Below are 25,157 nucleotides of genomic sequence, written 5' to 3' on the forward strand. Positions count from 1 at the left end.
TAGATTATAAGACTTAGACACTTCACCTCTCCATGACACCCTGTAGGACCTACCAGAGAGGCAAGACCTGAACCACTGGAGAGCAGATCCTGAGATCCCCGTCCTCTTAAGTGTTGACAGGAGGATCTGGTGGTTAACTGTGTCAAAAGCAGCAGACAGATCCAGCAGAATGAGCACTGAGGATTTGGGAGCTGCTTTTGCCAGTCTCAGTGCCTCAGTTACCGAGAGCAAGGCCGTCTCAGTCGAATGGCCGCTTTTGAAGCCGGATTGGTTGTTGTCTAGGAGGTTGTCCTGTTCAAGAAACCTAGAGAGTTGATTGAACACAACTCGCTCAAGGGTCTTTGCAATGAAAGGCAGAAGGGATACCGGTCGGTAGTTTTCTAAAAGTGCTGGATTCAGAGAGGGTTTCTTAAGCAGTGGGGTTACCCGAGCCTGCTTAAATGCTGTGGGAAAGGTTCCCGTGTGAAGAGAAGTGTTGACAATGTGAGTGAGTGCAGGAGTGATTGAAGAAGAAATAGCCTGAAGGAGGTGAGTGGGAATAGGATCAAGTGGACAGGTAGTAGGGTGATTGGAAAGGATGAGTTTAGAAATATCTGCCTCGGAGAGTGGAGAGAAGGATGGAAGCGTGTTCGTGTTAGTTGTTGAGATGTGCGTGTCAGTTAGTGATGAGGAGAACTGTTTGCTAATGAGAGATGTTTTGTTTGTGAAAAATGATGCAAAGTCATCAGCTGTAAGAGTTGATGAAGGAGGGGGAGGAGGTGGACAAAGGAGAGAGGAGAATGTTTTAAAGAGTTGGCGAGAGTCAGAGCAATTGTTGATTTTGTTGTGGTAGTATGTTGTTTTAGCAGTGGAGACATTTGTAGAGAAAGAAGAGAGAAGAGACTGATAAAAGGCAAGGTCAGTATTGTTTTTAGATTTATGCCATTTCCTCTCTGCCGCCCTGAGTCCAGAGCGATGTTCACGGAGAACATCAGACAGCCAGGGGGCAGATGGGGTGGGGCGGGCTGGTCTGGATGAAAGGGGGCAAAAACTGTCTAAGGAGGATGTTAGAGTGGAGCAAAGAGTGTCAGTAGCACTGTTAGTGTCCAGTGCTGAGAACTGAGCAGGTGGAGGGAGTGAAGATGAAACCATAGTGGATAGGCGAGAGGGAGAGAGTGAGCGTAGATTACGCCGAAAGGTAATCTGTGTAGGAGTATGTTTTGTATCAGGAGTCAGTATGAGGTTAAGAGTGATGAGAAAGTGGTCTGAGGTGTGTAATGGAGTAACTAAAGTGTTGTCTGTGGAGCAGTTGCGTGTGTAGACCAGGTCTAATTGGTTACCTGATCTGTGAGTAGCCGTAGTAGATACTAACTTAAGGTCAAATGAAGTCAGTAGAGTGCTGAAGTCTGCAGCTAGGTGTTTATCAAGATGGATGTTGAAGTCGCCAAGCAGAATCAGTGGAGTGCCATCCTCAGGGAAGCTAGAAAGTAACACATCCAACTCCTCCACAAAGTTACCGAGGTGACCTGGAGGACGATAGACCACTACCACATGGATTTTAACAGGGTGAGTAATAGTGATTGAGTGCGATTCAAATGAATTGGCCGGTAGAGACGGTAATGGATCAAATTTCCAATCATTTGAGATAAGCAAACCAGTACCCCCACCCCTCCCAATAGGCCGAGGAGTGTGTGAAAAAGTATAATTGCTTGAGAGTGCTGCAGGAGTGGCAGTGTCCTCTGGTTTGATCCAGGTCTCAGTTAGGGCCATGAGGCTAAGCTGAGAATGAGTCCCAATAGATGAAATAAAGTCTGCTTTGTTTACAGCCGACTGGCAATTCCAGAGACCAATTGGAATAAAGAGTAAAGTAGCAGAGGATGAAAGGATATAGCGCAAATTATTAGGATTACGGCGTCTCGTGCGTACGGAGCGTGATTTACGAGTGCTAGTAGTTATAGTTGAGATTTGAAAGCACATGGTGAATACAGATCAGAGAAAAGGCCAGATAGGAATTAGAGCCGAACACAAATAATGAAAAGGAAGATGATACTCAAGTGCCTTGCCGGGGTCCTTGCTCGGGCGGAGTTGAAGTCTTTACACTCGTCGGTCTTCACACAAGGAGGGCTTCACACTGCCGCTTCCGCTGCCGCGGACTATCACGCTATTTATACTCACTTGAGTATCGTTATTGAAAGCAGCTGGGAACGCCCCCAACAAACTCGCTTCCAACGTGGCAATGACCAAACAAATGCTAACTCAACAAATGCTAACTCCCACACACACCGAGAGAAAATACCAAAACTAATAATACACACCTCAGCACTACACAGACACACTTATCCAACAACAAATGAACAAACAATCAAATGAGAAAAGTTACAAACACTTACAGAGTAGTTGTCTATCAGTCAATTGAATTGCTTCTCTCTAGCCAAAATGTTTCAAACACACAAGGCTTTTAATACCTCGCTGGCCACGCCCCCAACAAACTCGCTTCCAACGTGGCAATGACCAAACAAATGCTAACTCAACAAATGCTAACTCCCACACACACCCAGAGAATATACCAAAACTAATAATACACACCTCAGCACTACACAGACACACTTATCCAACAACAAATGAACAAACAATCAAATGAGAAAAGTTACAAACACTTACAGAGTAGTTGTCTATCAGTCAATTGAATTGCTTCTCTCTAGCTATCTAAAGCCGATAACTGATGTGTTGGCCGATAAATCTAAAGCCGATAACTATATGTTGGCCGATAAATCTTAATCTAAAGCCGATAACTATATATTGGCCGATAAATCTTAATCTAAAGCCGATAACTATATATTGGCCGATAAATCTTAATCTAAAGCCGATAACTATATATTGGCTGATAAATCTTAATCTAAAGCCGATAACTATATATTGGCCGATAAATCTTAATCTAAAGCCTATAACTTTAGGCTTTGGCCGATACATCTAAAGCCGATAACTATATATTAGTCAATAAATCTTAATCTAAAGCAGAAAACTATATATTGGCCGATACATCTAAAGCCGATAACCAGTATGTTTGCCGATACATCTTAATCTAAAGCCGATAACTATATATTGGCCGATACATTTAAAGCCGATAACTATATATTGGCCAATAAATCTTAATCTAAAGCCTATAAGTTTAGGCTTTGGCCGATACATCTAAAGCGTATAACTACATATTGGCCAATAAATCTTAATCTAAAGCCAAAAACTATATATTGGCCGATACATCTAAAGCCGATAACCAGTATGTTTGCCAATACATCTTAATCTAAAGCCGATAACTATATATTGGCCGAGAGCCATTATATTTCTTAAATTAATTTCCTGTAATCTTATTGTTGCTACTGTATTTTTACAGTAAACATATGGCAGTGTATCAACAAGGGTTTGTAAGCAATTTTAGCAGTAAAACCCATATTTAGGCCATAATAAGTGGGCCGTTACCTGTTTCTGCAGGGCACTGAGCTGATAGCTCAGGCTCTCGATCCTCACATGGGCTTCCTGCAGCTCCTCGCGCGCAGTGAGCACCGCTTTATCATTCAGGTCAGATGACACCTTGGCATTATCCAGCTGCAGAGAGAAGTTTTCATTTAGCAAGCGAACCACATTTCCAAAAGCCATTGCGTGAAATCTAGGCTGTCCGACCTTAGCCCTGAAGGTCTGCTGCAGCTCGTCTTTGTAGAGCTGCACTTGCTCCTCGTGCTGCCTGCGCAGATCCTGCAACGCCGCGGCCAGTTTGAACTCATAATCCTGCTGCATGCCGGAGTCCACCTCCACCACACGCCTCTCCTGACGCCGCCGCGTCTCACGCACCTCCTGCGGTACACATGCAGATGTTAGAGCTTCACAAACAAACATACAGCACAAACTTCTTCTCAGATTCAGGTTTTTTTTTGGACTGATTAAATGGTTAAAAAAATATTAGTAATCAAGAAAAACATGCATTTGATTTAAAAACAATTTATCAGAAGATTCTGTTTTTTTTCTTCCTCAATTACATTTTTCTTGATTCCATTTTTTTCTGGACTAATAAATAAATGCTAGTAATCAAGAAACAGGTCTTATTAATTGAACTCATGACACATTTAGTTTAACATTCTGTGGACAATAGATATGAAATTTAACAAAGTTCAACAACAAAAAACATAGGAAGCTTTAAAATAGCAAATATTTTTCCTGTTTTACATTTTTCTGTATGCCCTATGAAATCAGATATATTTCTAATGAAATTTCATTCTCTCATTTCTTCCATTTTAATTTTTCCAGATTGTATTTTAATGGTTAAATAATTCATTTTATAATGATCAATTGAATTTGAAAACCTTACCAAACCAATTCGTTTGAATGTGCACAATAATTTGGTCCAGTTAATTGTTTGATTTTTCTCAGAAATTCTGCGTTGTCCGTTTTAACTTTTCTGTATTCATGATTTAATGCAAGATTCACTTTAAACGCGTTGGCAATGCAATGATGGCAAAAAATAATAATTCAATCAATATTTTAAAAATAATATTAGATCAATTTTTACTTAAAAATTAAAACATGGAAGAAACATTGCCTGACTATTCCTTACAAAAATACAGCTTCTTATTATGACTTTGAGGAGTTAATTCTACTGCACAATCAGTGTTGGGTGTAACTAGTTACTAAGTAATTAGTTACTGTAATAAAATTACTTTTTCCTTGAAAAAGTAAAGTAAGGGATTACTCTTATTTTGTCTGTAATTTAATTACAGTTACTTCTGATGTAATTGAACTAAATACTTTATACATAATTCAATAGTGGACTTAACATCAACATTTAAAGTTTAACTTTAAAATGCATGTTTGTATGTATTCTTCTTACATTTGTAATACTTTAATCAGTTAATAAGAGTTTTTTTGTTGTTGTAGTTTTATATTATGTATTTGAATGAATTATGAGCCGTTTCATGTCTAACCTTGAATTGCTTAACTCGAGGGTTGATTTAGAAAGTAATTAAAAAGTAATTAAATACTTTTTGGAGAGAGTAATTTGTACAGTAATCTAATTACACTATTGAAGATGAAATTAGTGACTAGTAATTAATTACTTTTTTAGAGTAACTTACCCAACACTGTGTACAATAGTACACTGCAAAAAATGCTTTTCTTACTTAGTATTTTTGTCTTGTTTCTAGTCTAAAAACTCTTAAAATAAGAAGTATTTACTAGACAAGCAAAAGTTATCATCTTGTTTTGGGGGAAAAATAACAAATTTAAGAGATTTTACTTAAAATAAGCAAAATAATCTGCCAATGGGTAAGCAAAATCTTGTTTTCTGTTTGAATTAACATTATGTTTCTCACCCCATTGGCAGATTATTTAGCTTATTTTAAGATAAACTCTCTTGATTTTGAGTTATTTTTTTATTTTCAAGACAATAATTTGTACTTGTCTAGTAAATGTTTCTTAAATGTAAGAATTTTTTGATATTTTGACTAGAAACAAGACAAAAATACTAAGTAGGAAAGCATTTTTTGCAGTGTACATCTAAATTAAACCAGACTTTTAATTTGGCAGGTTGCAGTGAGGAGTTTTTCTCAGATGAAAGAGTGAAATGCTGCACTGGAGATGAAGTTTGAGTGTTCAAGTGCTTGTATAGTGAGAGGGCAGATGCTAATTACAGTAAAAAAAACCACTGACCTCCTCAAACATGCTCTTCCTGAACTCCAGGTCCTCCGACAGACTTTGGCATCGGTTCTCCAGGTCCACCCTCATTAGCGTCTCCTTCTCCAGCTGTTTCTTAGCCACCCCATGAGCATCTTCAGCCTGCAACCACCAGACCAACACCTCCATTAGACGGCATTCACAAGGCGAAGGAAGCTGGAGTGTGGATGAAGGCACTTACTTTGGCTAGCTGAGCCTTCAGGTCGGCTAGTTCGACGGACAGGGAGCCGTTTTCGCTGAGGGCCGTGTTGAGAGCCGCCTCGTTCTTGTTGTATTGTGCTTCCAGCTCCTTAATTCGAGCCAGAGCCAAAACCAGATCGCCATCCTTTTTCTTGAAGCTGAAAAACAGTTTCAGTCGGGAATTATTTTGATTACTAAAGATTTAACAAAACATCTTTTAGGAATTAAACAATCATCATGTTTTTAACGAATCTGCACTGCAAAAAAATGCTCCTTATTTAGTATTTTTTTTCTAGTCCAAATATCTAAATACATCTTAAAGATGCATTTACTAGATAAGTAAAATTAAATTTTTTCTTGTTTTCTGGGGAAAAAATATCAAAATGAGTTTTTGCTTAAAACAGGCAAAATGATCTGCCAATGGGGTGAGAAAATCTTATTTCTGTTCGGGACGGAAACAAGAAGCAATATTAGTTTCTCACCCCGTTGTGATTTATCTTTTACAATTGAATGTGTCTTTTAATATACATTTTCATATCAAAATTAAGGCTGTAATTATACACCAATGCCACAGTTCGGTTCGGTTTGCTGTGGGGTCAGGGTTCATGGCAAGGGCACCAGCAATAATAACACTAGATTTACTTTTAACTTATTAACTTTATACATTGGCTTCATGTTTTCTTTAGAGCTGTTAGCAAACCTGATTAAACTAAAATTAAACGCCTGCACTGTTGACTCGACAGCCTAGAAATAAAAATAAGCAAATTTATTTATTTTCACAAAAATTGATCACACACACACACACACACACACACTAGGGCTGGGCGATATGGAAAAAATAAAAACATATCTCGATATTTTTTGGTTGACAGGCGTTACGCAGTATATATCCCAGTATTTTCTACGTTTTTCTATTTGAATGAAGAAGAAAAAATCTGTATAAAGAAAATATTTAATTTTTTTTTTCACATCCTGCCCAGTGATGTCCTAAAAAAGAAAATGTTGATATTGAAGGGTATAAACAACTACCGTAAATGTAATATGTAGGCTATGTAATATATTATGTGCAAAAGAGGGATTTACAAATTAAAAACAAAATTATTAATCATTAATATAATTCACTAAACTAAAAATGAAAATAAAGGCAAAAGCATATTAGTCTATATTTATGTTACCCTCTTATAATGGTCACTTTCATAAAAAATATTCTTTTTTTTTCTCGCACATTTATTGTTAGGGATGGGTATCGTTAAGGTTTTAACGGTATTACTACTCTTAACGATACTGCTTATCGGTCCGGTACTTTAACCTGATAACCGTCACGAGGACGAGGACGTGCTGAAACTCTCTTTGCTTAAATTAGCTCAAAATTACTATCAGATGTAAGTAATTACCTTGACAAACTATACATCATTAAAAAGATCTAAGACTAAAGTTTAATTTTGTTACCTCTGTTTTATTCTCAAAGTCTTATAATGACCGTAATGTGTTAATATGTGCCAGGAGTTATGAATATGATCTTGGGCGTCGCTACCTTTTGATTGTAATATGCGCGTCATTTGCTCCCATTCATAAAATACTCCTCCTTGGTCGTCATGAAGACACTCGACAAAACAACTTCCCTCAGGGTTTTTACTTCAAATGTGTGCAGATGTGGAGAAATATTGATAGATTCTCACATGTTTGAGTCAAATTTCTATACAGAGAAGTATTATTTATTCAATCTTTATCCAAAATCCGCGGATGTGTGATTATGAGCGCAGTAGACTGTGATATGCTGTGTTTTCAATTCATTCTGGCAGCCGGAGGGCGCTGGAAAGCTGTACTACTGAAAATTCACTCCCCTATGCATAGATGAAGAACAGACACACCATGTGACATTCAGGAAGTATCTGACATGACCAAAGCTGCTTTCTAGCGATCGTTAGATCGCTATTTTATGCAGATAGACACGTTTTAAGACAATAAACACACAATCGCGGCAATATATGGTTGGTCTGTGTTCTTTATGCCATGTTGGGTGGTTTCATAATAGATTATATTTATAATGCAATGCTATTCCACATAGCTTTTAGCATTGTATATTTTCTGTCAGATTTTTTGACCCGAAGCTACATGAGATCACATATTGTTATATAAAACACTCGACTTATAAATTATAAAGTGATATGAAGCAAGTTTTGAATAAAACATGATTTTAATCGTATAAATTGTTGTTTTGCTGGTGTGCTAAGCTAACATGCTAGCTTGCCCTAGATGCACCTGCCACTGAGTAAATACTTTATTTTTATGAACATTTTCTAAATGTAAAACTACTGAAATGCTTATTTGGACGAAATGCATTCAATAGAGTCTCAGTGAGGGTAAAGTGAGAGGTTTGATTTAGAAATGAGGTTTGAATAGAACAGTTTGAATAGAGAATCGTTAGTAATTATAATGCAGACAAAAGAATAATAATTAGAGCCATAACCAGTCCGCAGAAGTGTGAATGTGTGCCGGGGAGACAAACTGAATGGGGCAGTTTGCACCTCTAAACAATAGAGGCAAAATAGAGAATGAAAGCTGAGAAGACATGGCAATAAACATCAGTTGATATTTTAGAGATATCTCAAAATAAAATCACATGAAACGATCTTGTAAAACGTTTAATAAAATTCAGAGTTTTAGACTGATCATCTTCAGATCTGAAATATAACATGGTCAGACTTGTGGCTTTAGCTGTAGTGCATTTCTAGATTTCTCCAAGGCCCACTTCAATTTTATTTTCATAAAGATATTTCATACAAATAAATTTCTAATAACTTTACAAAACTTTGAAGCTTATTATAGCTTTTTTTTATTATAAAAAATATTATCATTTTGACTTTACAGTAAACTGCCAGGTGTCTGCTTTCAAATGAGACCATAATTATGCTTTTAGTGCAAAGGATTCACAAACTGTATTTGTTTTAGTCTGAGTATACATTTCTTAGGATTTTTTCAAAATTTAGAAATCAGCTTAACAGGTTAACGGTATTCTTATCGGTACTTTTTGAGATTTACTATATTATATATATATATATATATATATGTACACACCACACACACACACACACACACACACACACACACACACACACAATTAACAAAGATACACATTATATAGGCCTACACAGTGCTTTAATTTCAGGAAGAATTCTAGTAATCAAATGTAAAATAACACTGCATAGTTTATCATAAATAGCCAAAATAATGCTTATTAAAGCTGAAGTTATTCATGCAAGAGCTGTGAGTGATTTTCTCTTTGGATTTGGTTGTTTAATTCGCATTAATTCGTCAGCATATTTATTTACACCACTGCCTCTTTAAGACAGACGTGCAGATCTATAGGCGACTGATAATAGGCAGATGCACTACACTTTCTCCCGACTATATCCATAATAACTACGTCCATTTTAGACACAAACTGTGTTTAAGAGACTCTCCAAGCCGGTCATTTTGACATAGATGTTTGTGTACATTTGATCGTTTAGACGCGAGTGTGAAACCGAAAGTGTAATTTGCTCGTCTCGTTGCGGCTGTTTCGGAGCGCGCGCCGACTTGGGAACAATCTCTTGCGCACATTTTTGTGCTTTTAATCGCTCTTTTTATTATTAAACGCAACCCACAATTTACCAGCAGTTGCTAGACTGTATTTTACAACAATCGCCGATCGTGCTGATTCTGTCATTACGTTTGAGTTTTAGGGAGAAATGACAGCGTAGGCTACTGCTGCAAAGGGAATTAAGTTGCGCTAGACATAAATATTAAAATTATATTCTTTGCCAAAATCTAAAGCCAAAATCTAAAATAAAATCACATTATCACAATCTAGTGTAAAGTGTAACCAGGCTGTTTAAATGTATAGTTCTGTCCTCCCTCATCACTCATTAGGGCTGTCGTTTTGCGCTCTCGCTCTCTCTCTCGTCGTCACGTGTATTTTCAAAAGTACCGACAGCAGAACCGATAACGGCCGAGCTTATCGATACAACGGTCTTTCAAAATTCAGCCCCGGGACCCGTTTAATACCGGGTTTCGGTACCCATCCCTATTTATTGTCCAAAAACAAATATTTTAGAAACATGTATTTTTACGTCAGAATTATTAAGGATGAAGGCTCGTCCTCTCCGGACAGCAAAATGGACATATTTGCGAGACTTTCTAACATTTACAGATGGAGAATATACCGGTGAAATGCAAGCACTGAGGAAAGCAATACTCAGTGCGAGTATTTATCTGTTTGCTTTTAAAGGGATAGTTCAGCCAAAAATGAGTGTGTGATGTTTATCTGCTGACCCTAAGAGTGTCCGAGATGTGTGTGTTTGTTTCTTCAGGAGAACACAAATGAAGATGTTTAACTCAGCCGTTGCTCGTATAATGCGTGTCAATGGGGTGTATTTCTATGAGAGTAAAAAACACACACACATACGAATCCATATTAAACCCTGAGGCTCGTGACGACACACTGATTGGACAATAAATGTCCCATATGGGGAATTTTAAACCCAAGTATATCGTTATGAAAGGGACCATTTATAACGGGGTAGCATAAATATAGGCTAATACGCTTTTGCTTGTATTTTAATTTTTAGTTCAGCGAGTTTGAAAACACAATGATTTGTAAATCCCTTTTTGCACATAATATATTGCATAGCCTAGATTACATTCACTGTATTTGTTAATAGCCTTCAATATCAACATTGTTTCTAGGATCTCATATTTTTTGCCTTATCGCCCAGACCGAATCAGTGTTTTTTACACCATTTCCCTCCGATTTTAGGAATATGGTCAGGACTAAATATTCAGACAGGAATGATGTTCCAGGATCATGTCTGTGATAGATAGACAGATAGATAGACAGATAGATAGACAGATAGATAGATAGACAGATAGATAGATAGATAGATAGATAGATAGATAGATAGATAGATAGATAGATAGATAGATAGATAGATAAACAGACAGACAGACAGATAGATAAACAGACAGACAGATAGATAAACAGACAGACAGACAGATAGATAGATAAACAGACAGACAGACAGATAGACAGATAAACAGACAGACAGACAGATAGATAGATAAACAGACAGACAGACAGACAGATAGATAAACAGACAGACAGACAGACAGACAGACAGATAGACAGACAGACAGATAAACAGACAGACAGACAGATAGATAGATAAACAGACAGACAGACAGATAGATAGATAGATAGATAAACAGACAGACAGACAGACAGACGACAGACAGACAGACAGATACAGACAGACAGACAGACAGATAAACAGAGACAGACAGACAGATAGACAGACAGACAGACAGACAGATAAACAGACAGACAGACAGACAGATAGACAGACAGATAAACAGACAGACAGACAGACAAACAGATAGATAAACAGACAGACAGACAGATAGATAGATAAACAGACAGACAGATAGATAGATAAACAGACAGACAGACAGACAGACAGATAGATAGATAAACAGACAGACAGACGACAGACAGACAGATAGATAGATAAACAGACAGACAGACAGATAGATAGATAGATAAACAGACAGACAGACAGACGACAGACAGACAGACAGATACAGACAGACAGACAGACAGATAAACAGAGACAGACAGACAGATAGACAGACAGACAGACAGACAGACAGATAAACAGACAGACAGACAGACAGACAGATAAACAGACAGACAGACAGACAAACAGATAGATAAACAGACAGACAGACAGACAGATAGATAAACAGACAGATAGACAGATAGATAGATAGATAGATAGATAGATAGATAAACAGACAGACAGATAGACAGACAGATAAACAGACAGACAGATAGACAGACAGACAGACAGACAGACAGATAGATGACAGACAGACAGATGACAGACAGACAGATAGATAAACAGACAGACAGACAGATAGATGACAGACAGATATGGAGCAAAAAATATATCTCGATATCTTTACAGGAAAAATAACCCCCTAAAAACTACAGCAAAAACAAATATGCCAAATACCACAAATTCTTTTCTTTTTTTATTGAAGTGCAAAGAGGTAGTCAGTTCATGTAGGAACAAAGTGCTTTTGCGACATTTAAAAAAAAAAAATTCCCTGATTACATAAATAATAATTTAACTATAAAAGAAAATAAATATTATTGCCTTCTTTTCATTTATTTCATGCTTTCAAAAGATGAATCAAAGACTCCCTTTTTTACACTTAAAGTAAACAGTAAGCATTTAGCAGAAAGATGGGGGCATGACAGATATAAATAAACTGATTTTGTCATAACACCATTTCCTGTTAAATTTGTATCAAAATTCAAACAGTAATGTTTGTCATGAGTTTGACTAAATTCAAACTCATCATGCGGATCATGTAGGCTACACATGAGCTGAGTTTCACTTCTTTTCCAGTTACAGAACGAAATATGAATACAGTACAACTGACAGAAGAGCACCGCGTGTCTCAGGACACCTGGGATGTCGCGTTTTTCCCTCTTGGTTAAAACATGCATAGACCTATTAATCATAATCCCGTGATAAAGCTGACAAAATAATCATAGTAATGATATTGCAATACTTTTTAAATGTTTTCAAATGATATGCGATCATTTTGACATTTTAACCGAAAACCATGCGATCAGTTAGACACAGATCATAAACTGGCATGATTGCGACTGAGAGCGCGTCTCGCACCAGTAGTGTCAATCACCTGACTGTGGGTGAAACGTGCGATTTGAACTATGATGAACATTAATATTTCTTTAGGAATTTTAGCAAGCAGTTGTGTTAGAAGGAAAACATGGTCTCTAAACTGAGTCCTGAACAACGCGCGCGCTTGTCAACATGATAACTAATCCTCACCTGGTTGCGAATGCCGCCGTGTTTAGTGAGACGACACGCGAGGGGAGGGGGAACAAAAGCAAGAGGCGGGAGGCGAGCACAGCACAGGGAAGGCAAACAAGCAAAGTGGCGGAATCAGAATTAAATATAAACAATATATCGATATACATACGATATGTCCAAATCCATATCGAGTTGAAAAAATATCTCGATATATTTTAAATAGAGATATCGCCCACCCCTAGACGACAGACAGATGACAGACAGACAGACGACAGACAAGATAGATAGATAGACAGACAGACAGATGACAGACAGACGACAGACAGACAGATAGATAGATAGACAGATAGATAGACAGATAGATAGACAGACAGATGACAGACAGACAGACGACAGACAGAGAGACGACAGACAGAGAGACGACAGACAGATAGATAAACAGACAGATAGATAGATAGACAGACAGATGACAGACAGACAGATGACAGACAGACAGACAGATGACAGACAGACAGACGACAGACAGACAGATAGATAGATAGATAGTAGACATGTGCCGATTTTCGATAATGCGATTTATCATGATAATGAATATGCACGATATTGTTATCGTGGGCACTTTAAAATATCGTAAATAATAATTTATTAACAATTTATATTTTTTTTTATAATGCACTCAAGAATACTTTGCCCATCAACCGTATAAATGCTCAACACCGCTGTATTCTGCGTCAAAGGGACACGCTCAGATATAAACAAGCCCAACGTGCGTTTGCACATGACTGAACCGGTGACGGAGACGCGCTGCTGAAGTGCCGCTCAGTGACAGCAGAGGGCGCTGATGAACGGCAGAATGCAGCGGTTACCCCGGAAACCAGCAAACAAAACAAAAAAACGCCTGTAGTTTTTAAAACAGACATTCGTTTTTTGTAATCTCAATGTTGTTCATCAAAGCACCAAATACTTAATACTTAAAGACTTAATAGGCTATTTATTTTCAAATGTAAACGTTTTTATGTTTTAATCTGGACTACAACATGCCCTAATGATTAGAACTGTTCTGATTATTTGTTATTCTTCAGTATAACTTTGAGATACGACTTCATTAGTTAACATGTTAATTCATTATTATCAAACTGACAATGAAAAATACTTATAAAGAATTAATCATTCTATGTTAATTTCTTAGTTACTGTTTAATAACATTAAAATCTAAATCAAAATAACTTTTTTAATGGACCTAAGATAAAACTAACAATGATCAGTATTTCTTAACTAACATTACCAAAAACATTATACTTTCTGCACCAAATGTAGCTATTGCTCAATCTTAGTTAATGCATTAAATAATGAGACCTTATTGTAATTTGTAAGCCTACCTGTTGTTCTTTATAGTAGGGCTGTGTATTGCCAAGAATCTGGCGATACAATATGTATCACGATACAGGGGTTACGATACGATATATTGCAATATATTGCGATATTGTAAGAGAGGCAATATATTGCAATATATTGCGATATTTCTTTTTGTGTGTTTTTGTTTTTTATAATTTAAAAGAATAAAGAACACAACCATAAGCCTAAAACACGAGACAAAGTACTTTATTTAATTAATACAGTATCATTTATAACACTAATCATATGCAATGTGCAATCTAAATTAAGGGAAATTTAAAGTGACTGCAGGATTCTTTGTGTATATGTTTTAAAGGTTCACAGTATAGCAGTGGCTATTTAACAACAGAAAGTGCAGTCCATTTCATGACTGAATGACTGTTTGTTATATATTTAACACAGTAGCCCCGATCACACAGAACGCGTTTTTGCAGCGAGAAGCCTTTTGGAATGGATTTCGGTTGGCAGAGAGCGTTATGCGCGCTGCTTATGCGCCCTGGGCGCCTCGCGTTTCTGAAGGAGCGCTCCGAGCGCATGAAGTGGAAAAAAAGTCAACTCTGAGCGGAAAAGCATGCAACATCATCGCGCTTATGTTCTGTTGTCCAAACGAATGAATGAAGCGGCGGACCTTCCGTTGTGTTGACCGTTACATTGATTTGACTGACAGTACAGGTGATTCGGGGGTTGCCTAGAAACATTAAAGTGCACTGCTCATTTTTGAATGAGAAAACGCCGACCAAAAAAGGGAGTGCAGTGCGCCTCGCGTTTTCGAACCTGAAAAACGCGTTCTGTGTGATCGGACCCTAAAGGTGTTTTCTATAAAGCAGTCTATTGTATAAAGTGCTGTTTCAAGTAACGTTACTGAGCTGCAGAGCTGGTGCATCCATTTCCACATCGCTATTATCTTTCGTTCTCCTGCCACTGCTGTCAGTTTTGGAGTGTGTTTATTTTGTTACTGAGAGGAAAGCGTGCAGTCTATTCTATCGAAACACTTCTCAGCAGCGCGGGTGACGTCAGGATGTTAAGCGAGCTCTCTGTTTCAATGTGTTTCCCGAGTATTAGATTATAACTTGGCCTATTTTGCAAACAAAATGATTCTTGTCGATTTCCTTAGTGGCTTCTTTATAGCTGAAGCCAACATGAGTCCACACTTCAGCTCTGTATACTGCAAGAGCGGAATAATTCTATCGTCTTGAGAGCTGGGTTTGCTAATGTAAACACTAGCGATGCACTTTCACCTTGCGCTTCTCCGGCTCCGCGTCCGTTATACGTTCTGAGATAACACTGCCATCTAGCGGTTGGGTGTTATACAGGCTGTGGTTTAAACCGAACACAAAGCCACGAATCTTGGATGTAAATAAATAAATATATAAATATCGATACAGCGTTTTTGAGAATCGATACAGTATCGCCAAACATAATATCGCGATATTCACGTGTATCGATATTTTCTTACACCCCTACTTTATAGCCTAATTCTTTTGCACTTTAATCTGTTTGAAAATTGTACTTTTACAGCTCTGAAAAAAATCAAGAGACCACATAACATTGATTTCTCAATGAGGGGTCTCTTAATTTTTTTCCAGAGCTGTATATATTTTTGGTGCATTATTGTATTTAAACATTCAGTTCTTACAAAAATTGTTCTTAAAGCTGTTATGCTATGGCAACACTTTTTTGTGCAACTTATTTCAATATCGTGATAATATCGTATATCGTGATAAAACTTCATCAATTAATCGCAACATGAAAAATTGATATCGGCACATGCCTAATAGATAGATAGATAGATAGATGACAGACAGACAGATGGCACACAGACAGATAGATAGACAGACAGATAGATAAACAGGCAGACAGATAGATAAAAAGACAGACAGACAGACAGACAGACAGACAACAGACAGACAGATGACAGACAGACAGAGACAGACAGACAGACAGATGACAGACAGATATAGATAGATAGATAGAAGACAGACAGACAGATAGACAGACAAAAAGACAGTCAGACAGACATACAGAGACAGACAGATTAATGTAAAAGTGTTTAAAGAAAATTAACATAATATATATTTTGTAATATAAACAAAAAACGGCGATGACATTAACGTGGGCTGGATTTTGCATTATTTCTAAAACCTATAGCAGTGAATAAAACATTAAATTGCTTTAAAAATTCATTATCCTTTCATTAGGTTTGCTAACACACGGTTATTGAGAATCTCTGAATAAATACTGATTGAAATCTGCGTGACAAATGTAGGCCGTTACCATGACGTGAGTCTCTCTGGTGGTTTATTACATACAACACGGCGGTTGGCACATAGCAACAGACTCTTCCTGTTTGCATGTGTTCATTAGCAACGAGATCAAACAAAGATGATGCTGAAAACCGCAAAAAACACGTGTCGCTAAATGAACAAGAACCCCCAAGAAGACCTTCTTCTGCTCGCATTATCCACAGCAGCAGATGGAGCCGGATTTCAGTCAGGTTAAGCCAGCCCAACTTAAGTTTAAAGATGATTTAAAGCCTCATGGGTGATTAGAGAGGGGGATAATGGGCTTGATTAACATCACAAGACCCGCTAAAAGAGACGTCTCTGAGCAACACTTACTTCCGGGTGACCTCCTCGAGATCAGAGTTGGCTTTTCCCAGATCGATCTGAAGTTTGGCTCGCTCGCGGGCGGTTTCGTCAAGAGCGCGTCGGGCGTCGGCGAGCTCGGCCTCGTACAGAGACTTAATCCCAGACACCTACAACGAAAAAACAAAACTGGATGATTTACACATCTCCAACACGAAGACTCGGATTAAAATATAGTGACTGAATGGTTTTATGATGCTAGAACTCTCAGATTAAAAAAACATAAGCAGCTTTTATTTATGGTTTGAAATGGTTTTATAGGACTGTTCATGATATTAAAGAGATAGTCCACCCGAAAATTATACTTAGCCCATGATTTACTCATCCTCTCAAGTCATCCTAGGTAATACTCTTCTTTCAGACCAACACATTCAGTAATCCTGGCTCTTCCAAGCTTTATAATGGCAGCTCATAAAAGTGCATCCATCCATCCATCCACCCATCTATCATAAAAGTGCATCCATCCATCATAAAAGTGCATCCATCCATCATAAAAGTGCATCCATCCATCATAAAAGTGCATCCATCCATCCATCCACCCATCCATCATTAAAGTCCCTCTATCCATCATAAAAGTGCATCCATCCATCATAAAAGTGCATCCATCCATCATAAAAGTCCATCCATCCATCATAAAAGTCCATCCATCCATCATAAAAGTCCATCCATCCATCATAAAAGTCCATCCATCCATCATAAAAGTCCATCCATCCATCATTAAAGTGCATCCATCCATCATTAAAGTGCATCCATCCATCATAAAAGTCCATCCATCCATCAATAAAGTGCATCCATCCATCATAAAAGTCCATCCATCCATCATAAAAGTGCATCCATCCATCATAAAAGTCCATCCATCCATCATAAAAGTCCATCCATCCATCATAAAAGTCCATCCATCCATCATAAAAGTCCATCCATCCATCATAAAAGTCCATCCATCCATCATAAAAGTCCATCCATCCATCATAAAAGTCCATCCATCCATCATAAAAGTGCATCCATCCATCATAAAAGTCCATCCATCCATCATAAAAGTCCATCCATCCATCATAAAAGTCCATCCATCCATCAATAAAGTGCATCCATCCATCATTAAAGTGCATCCATCCATCATTAAAGTCCATCCATCCATCATTAAAGTGCATCCATCCCTCATAAAAGTCCATCCATCCATCCTTAAAGTGCATCCACCCATCCTTAAAGTGCATCTATCCATCATTAAAGTGCATCCATCCCTCATAAAAGTCCATCCATCCATCATTAAAGTGCATCCATCCATCATTAATGTCCATCCATCCATCATTAAAGTCCATCCATCCATCATAAAAGTCCATCCATCCATCATTAAAGTGCATCCACCCATCCTTAAAGTCCATCTATCCATCATTAAAGTGCATCCATCCCTCATAAAAGTCCATCCATCCATCATAAAAGTGCATCCACCCATCCTTAAAGTCCATCTATCCATCATTAAAGTGCATCCATCCCTCATTAAAGTCCATCCATCCATCATAAAAGTCCATCCATCATTAAAGTGCATCCACCCATCCTTAAAGTCCATCTATCCATCATTAAAGTCCATCTATCCATCATTAAAGTCCATCCATCCATCATTAAAGTCCATCCATCCCTCATAAAAGTCCATCCATCCATCATTAAAGTCCATCCATCCATCATTAAAGTCCATCCATCCCTCATAAAAGTGCATCCATCAATCATAAAAGTACATCCATCCGTCATATAACTGCTCCACACGGCTCGAGGGGTTAATAAAGGCCTTCTGAAGCAAATCAATGGATTAAAGAAAAATATCTATATTTAACATGTTATAAAGTCAAATATATATCTTCCGCCTTCTGTGTTAAATGTAGAGGAAAAGCGTAACTGATGATGTCAGACGCCAGCACTTTCTGCGCAAGTCGAATACAGAAGGCGGTCTGCAGGAGGCTAGATATCTGACTTTATAGCATGTTAAATATGGATATATTTCTAACAAATTCACCACTTCTCTTCAGAAGGCCTTTATTAATCCCCGGAGCCATGTGGAGCAGTTATATGATGGACAGATGCACTTTTATGATGATGGATACACTTACGGATTTCAAAAATGACCCAACAAGTCACTGCCATTATAAAGATTGGAAGAGCCAGAACATTTCAGATTGTGTTCGTCTGAAAGAAGGACATCATACACACCTAGGATGACTTGAGGACGAGTAAATTATAGGCTAATTTTCATTTTTGGGTGAACTATTCTTTTAAAGAGTCGAGATATTTGGGATGCTACAAGTCTCAAATTATTAAAAAGGTACAGTTCGGCCAAAAATAAAGATTAAAAAGGTATTTTTTCCCCCATACTATGGAAGTTAAAGGAGCACTACAACTGTTCGGTTACAAACATGCCTCAAAATATCTTCTTTCCAAAAGAAAATCATGCAGGTTGGGAACAACTGGAGCAAGTAAATGACAGGAATTTCACGTGACGCTGTTATTTCTCAGTAAATCCAGTTTAAGTTGGAAATACAGAGCACGTGCAAAAGCTTCTATAGGACACCAAAATGCACGTAGAACTATTTATTTGGCCATTTTTGATGTGTGAGGGGGTGCAGTTTGAGGTGGTCACCATTCAAAACAAAGGGAGCAGATTTGGGGGGTGGGGGGCCAGATTCAAATTTGAAAAGAGCATTTGGCCACTCCCAAAGAAAGTTTGAGGAAAACGCCCAAACACGCCAGGACAAACATCTACACACATGAAGCCACACTTACACAAGTTTTACACTTGATTTTAACACACACATGCACAACCAAAAGAGTTGCACGTGCATAAATATTCACACAAAGTGATTAATACAAATTACAGCCATGCGGACACAATTTACCGGCCACTCCCTTTCATTTAACCTTAACATTCAACGCATGTATGCATAGATGTGTATAGGTAGAAAACTATTTTAACGTTAAATGCACACGCTCGACTACTTGAGTGATTATGTAAAAATACACGACTTCCTCGCGCGATTTTTCAAACGCTTTATCGCGATGTGCGCGACATTTGAGAGTTTAAAAGCTCAATATAAAACGCATGCAATGCTCACTTGAAATGCAATTTACTATTTAAAAGCGAAATGAGGAACAAAACACAAGCTTTGTAACAGCATGAAACTGACACCCGCGAGCAGATTTATGGATCGTAAAAGCAAACACAAAGGAACGGCTCCGCACCTCTCTGGTCGTGACTTCCTCCTTCTCGGACACTTTAACGAGCAGCCGGTCGTTCTCGAGCTCCAGCGACCGTACGCGGTCGATGTACACGGCCAGCCGGTCGTTAAGCGAGCTTAGCTCCTCTTTCTCCTGCAGACGGGAGATCCGCGTGGGGCTCAGCGGCGTCTGGGCGGCCTTTGCGCGGCCGGACTCGCGGCTCGGGGTTGCGGTCGCCATATCGCTTCACGCTACAAACCCACTTTACCTCAAATAAACACTCCTTTGCGTTCCACTTCTGCCCGGTGTGCGCAGCGGCCTCTGAGTCGACCTTGGAACGGTTTTCCGGTGGCGTTTGGAAGTTTTTGTTTGTGGAGTTTTTTGAATGAACCGTGTTTTGTAGTCCGAGTGCTGGTTGGCTGTCTTTGAAACGGAGGTGTGAAAATAAAATGGCCGCCGCTAACGTAAAACCGCGCCAAATTTCACTCGAAATGCTCATGGGATTTGTAGTCCGAGAAGAACCACCGACAAACGAGGGGAAACATTTTTAGATATTACTTTAATTTTATAATATATATATTTTGAAGCGCATTGTATTTCCCCCTTTCCTGTTGTGTTTTATGTTTTGGTTTTCTCCATATTTTTTACTATTTTATTTTTAGTGCACATTGAAATTTAAATATACGTTTTAGTATTATTTAAAGAACTGTGTTGTGTGGAGGATGAAACCTGTAAAAACAATAAATCCGCTAAATTCTACATAGATAAATATATGAATAAATCTGTGCAAATAAAAACGAATATTGCCTTATAAATAAATACATAAATGTGTGAGAGGTTAACAATAAAAAAATGTTAATGTTGTTGTTTCAGTTTATTTTTCTTTTAACTTTTTTTTAATTTCCCACAACATTCGTTTGTTTATTTATTTATTTATGTAGACTATGTAGACTTATGCGGGCTATCTATATATAATATATATATATATATATAATCCAAACAATGTGCTATTCTTCGGATTTGTGAGGAAAAGGCATCATGAAATTTGATTGTTTTATTGATTTTACTTAGAAAAAAGCATGCATTAGAACTAATAACTGTCTATTCATCTCTGTCAACACACCAGTCGATGCTGGTTTTGTAAAGACTTCAAAATATCTTTTGCTCGCTTCTAGATGGCGCCACTCGGTTTTCCCGCGAACTTTTTTTTTTTGTCGCATGTGAAAGTTCAGCTTCCGCCTGACATCGGTCCTTCCGGTTTGGACGCCATTAGCAAAGCGCAGGTATGAATTGCCGGAGAATCGCAAACACCAAAATCCCATTTATATCTAAAACATCGCATCTCAAATCAGCACTATAGTGCACGCGTTTGCAAATACAAACCTTCTGAAGTGATTTCCAGCGAGTATTGTGAGCAGTTAGTGTGGTGTTTTAGATTGTTTCTCTCAGAGGTGATTCTCAAACGCTGTCGTTATAAATGAAGTAAATATTTGACGCTTCTAACCCAAAACGTGTCTAAAATGTTATCAGTTTTCTCAGTAATCACGGCATGCTGGTTTATAATGACTTTTGCGCTCTAATAGCACACCTGGCCGTGTTTCCATGTGTATTGGTGTGTTTTTAATCGCATTTTCTCTCCTCAGAGATGGCCATCAGGTATCCTATGGCGGTTGGCCTTAATAAAGGCCATCCAGTGACCAAAAATGTTACAAAGCCCAAGCACAGCCGCAGGAGAGGGGTGAGTCTACGTCTGATTGTTTTGTATTGTTTAAAATGAGCGTTTAGCTATTAACCTGTCAGTGTTCCGGTAGTGCACTTCTTATACCGGGTTTAACATTTAAGGTGCAGTATGTAAGTTTTTTGTTTCTGATTAAAATATCCAAAATCCATTAAAACAGGTGTAAATTGTTGACTTGTGTACTTACATTATTCCAAATATTTCCATGAATGTATAAATCCAGAGACATAAGATATTTTAACCCGGACATATTGCATATCATACCCAAATTACCCTCGATTTCCGGTTTTATTTTGTAGAAAGGAGTTTTAATTGTTTTATTAGGCTGGTGAGCAACTGTTTGGATCATTGACGGACTGAAATTAATCATTATTCTCCAGCTCAATGCAGTTAGTCTTATTGTTTAAATCTGGCGTTGTTGATTAACCGCACAGAGTACCATATTTTACCGCTTAATGTAATCTCACTCACTGCAGTGTGAACAAGTGTCTCATAGCAGCGCCGATCAAACATAGTCGCATTATAACATTACTTTATCACACTCAAATGTGTGTGATGTGATAAAACAATGCTGTGTTCCCTCATGCGCATGACAGAATAAATTACTTTTTTAATAACTGACCTTTTGCGACAAGTGTGGCTTTAAGCCTCATCGTGTGTTTGTCCTTTGGAGAAGTAAATCGGCCGTTCACTTGTCTGAATAAAATATATATTTTGAATAAGTCTGAAACGATATTCTCAGCTTTGATGCATTAAATTCTGCAAATGTGATATTTACGTCGAAGGAATTATCTTTAAAATGGGTGTTTCCCCCCCGCAATCTTTAACTGTATCGTTCATTTTAAAACGTAATCAATAAATTAAATTGATTTTTAGAGACTATAGGGCTGTTACCAATCAAACTAAATGATTTACACTGAAAAATTACAACCGTATTAATGTTATGAGATTATTTTAAGTAGTTTTGTGAAGATCCATATAAGAAATGTTGGAACAGAATGATACTCCTAAACATGAAGAAACTAAACCGCCAGTAGGTGGCGACAGTTGAGCGTACGAGTCGATTTGTTCGAGATTGATTGTGTCGTTTATGAATGAGTCACTGAATCATGACTCAAATGATTCGTTCAAAAAGCTGAATCGTTCAGTAATGAAACGGTTCTGAACGATTTTCGCTGCTGAAACGCAACAAAAACAGTCAATATTGTGCCTAAAATGTAAGAGATTTAATTTACCGCACTGTTAAGAGTTTCTTAGTTTGATTTCTCCTCAACAGCTCAACCAAGTTATTTTGATGTTATTGACGTTTTAATCAGGTTATTTGTCCGGTTTTGAATTGTTTTTTAAAATATATATTTTTGTATTAAATGGACTACTTTATGGTAAACGTCTTTACTTAACATGCTGTGCTTTTGATCTGCAATAATCTTCCAAACATTGAAGTTCAGATCTGTGCTTGAGATAACAGTTTTAATCATCATTTTTCTGATTGGTTTTACACACACTTTGTTGAATTTCTCCCATCATGCACTGCTGTCCACAGCATATCTCAGTGTAATTGTGTTTAACGTATCGTCGCTCTTGTTTCAGCATCTGACCAAGCACACCAAGTTTGTGCGCGACATGATCCGCGAGGTGTGCGGTTTCGCGCCCTACGAGAGGAGAGCCATGGAGTTGCTGAAGGTGTCCAAGGACAAACGTGCCCTCAAGTTCATCAAGAAGAGGGTATGTGGATGCTCCCCGGCGCGTTTATTCAACGCTAAACCGGCTTTACTAGACAGCTTTGGTAACGATATACACTATCGCTCAATAGTTTGGGTCTGTTATGTTAATCTTTTTTTTATTTTATAGAAATTAATTCAAGAGGGGTTACCTTTCTTTTTTGACCATACATGTCTGCATCCCTGGTAGTTACTTAGGTACACGTTACTCTAATCTGACAACTTTTTTCCAGTAAGGAGTAATCGAACACGTTACTATTTCCAAACCAGTAATCAGATTAAAGTAACTTATCCAAGTCACTGTGAGTTACTATGTTAGTCATTTTCCTTAGTAAAAAATTATATTTTTCCTTTTTTTGTCTCAGGGAGTATTTTTTCAGAAAATATTTAACTTTAAATGTCAATTGATACATTTGTTGACGTTACTGTTAAAAATGCACTTCCAATAAAGTGAGTGTTGGCAAAAACGGCCTTCATTTCAGTGTTGAGGCGGCAGTGGTGTTGGAAACTGCTGAATATAACTAAAAAAGTAACTTGCAGTCTTACTTTTAAAATCAAGTAATCTGTAAAGTAACAGTTAAGGAGTAATCAGATTACTTTCTCAAAGTAACTGGCAACTGCTGAATGTAACTAATGAAGTAACTTGTAATCTTACTTTAAAAATCAAGCAATTTGTAAAGTAACTAAGTTACTTTTTAAAGGAGTAATCAGATTACTTTTTAAAGTAACACTGATCGTTTGCACCTGTTTCTCACTTAGCGAGGATTGTTTTCTTGAACGCTGCTCATTCACTGATGTTGTGCTGTTTATGGCTCAGTTTCCTGATGGTGTGATTGGTCTGTGCAGGTGGGAACTCACATTCGTGCCAAGAGAAAGAGGGAAGAGCTCAGCAACATCCTGGCCGCCATGAGGAAAGCTGCTGCCAAGAAGGAGTAGCCTGAGTTCTAATGAATAAATGTGTAAAATCAAGTGTTAGGCTGCTGTGCTTCATTCAAATACATCAACTGTTCATATTGGTGGATCATATAAAAGTGTGTTTAACCAAATACAGAGGTTTTTGTCATCTGTCGTATGGAAATGAACCCTAGCACACTTGGAGCACTTATGAGATTAAAAGTCTTGCATGGTCATTTTCAACACTGTCATGCTAACAGACCATAATTACAGTGTCGTCTTTGAGTTTTAGCAGGAATCAAACTAGGAGCTTTATACGTTTCTTAGTATATGTGTATGATTCATGAAATAAAGCCATTGAGTTAACTAGGACTCGAGTATACTGCAAAAAATGCTGTTATTTAGTATTTTTGTCTTGTTTCTAGTCAAAGTATCTAAAGATTCTTAAATCAAGATGCATTTACTAGACAAGTAAAATGACATGTTTTTTTCTTGTTTAGTTAAATATAAAATCAAAATGGAGTTTTTAACTTAAAATAAGAAATGATCTGCCAATAGAATGAGAAAAATAATCTTATTTCTGTTTGGAAACACGATTTCAATCAGAAATAAGATTATTTATTTCAGTTATGTCATTAATTTCAACTTGTCAATTTTGACGTAGTAATTTATGACGTGTGAAAATTCGTTTTTTAGACCAAGTCAAAATCATGGAAAAGTTGAAATTGACAGTTTAATTTCTGACATTAAGCCATTTATGAGGTAAGTTGAAATGATAAAACAATTTTTAATTGATTAA

The 25,157-nt window shown here is 37.5% G+C and overlaps 2 protein-coding genes across 2 annotated transcripts in view; one reads left to right on the forward strand and one right to left on the reverse strand.

Annotated features, from left to right (window-relative positions):
- Positions 1 to 20,435, reverse strand: part of lmnb2 (lamin B2) — a 34,116-nt gene extending 13,681 nt beyond the window's left edge. Inside the window, exons 1-6 of the mRNA XM_067415232.1 lie at positions 20,030 to 20,435; positions 16,778 to 16,914; positions 5,882 to 6,038; positions 5,677 to 5,802; positions 3,658 to 3,828; positions 3,457 to 3,582 (exon numbers count right to left, since the gene is read on the reverse strand). Of these exons, the coding sequence (XP_067271333.1) occupies positions 3,457 to 3,582; positions 3,658 to 3,828; positions 5,677 to 5,802; positions 5,882 to 6,038; positions 16,778 to 16,914; positions 20,030 to 20,245 (933 nt within the window). The 5' untranslated portion in view covers positions 20,246 to 20,435. The remainder of the gene's footprint in view (positions 1 to 3,456; positions 3,583 to 3,657; positions 3,829 to 5,676; positions 5,803 to 5,881; positions 6,039 to 16,777; positions 16,915 to 20,029) is intronic.
- Positions 20,436 to 21,203: 768 nt separating this feature from the next.
- rpl36 (ribosomal protein L36) lies at positions 21,204 to 24,433 on the forward strand. Its single transcript, XM_067415242.1, has 4 exons — positions 21,204 to 21,288; positions 21,649 to 21,743; positions 23,334 to 23,468; positions 24,311 to 24,433. Exons 2-4 carry the CDS (start codon positions 21,651 to 21,653, stop codon positions 24,398 to 24,400), a joined length of 318 nt encoding a protein of 105 aa, XP_067271343.1. The 5' UTR covers positions 21,204 to 21,288; positions 21,649 to 21,650; the 3' UTR covers positions 24,401 to 24,433.
- Positions 24,434 to 25,157: the final 724 nt, after the last annotated feature.

This window comes from Pseudorasbora parva, chromosome 14 (genome assembly GCF_024679245.1).
Source record: "Pseudorasbora parva isolate DD20220531a chromosome 14, ASM2467924v1, whole genome shotgun sequence".
In the NCBI taxonomy this organism is placed as follows: Eukaryota; Metazoa; Chordata; class Actinopteri; order Cypriniformes; family Gobionidae; genus Pseudorasbora; species Pseudorasbora parva.

What these genes read in the sequence shown, in the direction of transcription:
- rpl36 (XM_067415242.1), top strand. Translation starts at nt 21,651, where the DNA reads ATGGCCATCAGGTATCCTATGGCGGTTGGCCTTAATAAAGGCCATCCA. An exon ending in AGCACAGCCGCAGGAGAGGG is followed by an intron (nt 21,744 to 23,333) that starts GTGAGTCTACGT and finishes CTCTTGTTTCAG; the next exon opens with CATCTGACCAAGCACACCAA. An exon ending in TCAAGTTCATCAAGAAGAGG is followed by an intron (nt 23,469 to 24,310) that starts GTATGTGGATGC and finishes TGGTCTGTGCAG; the next exon opens with GTGGGAACTCACATTCGTGC.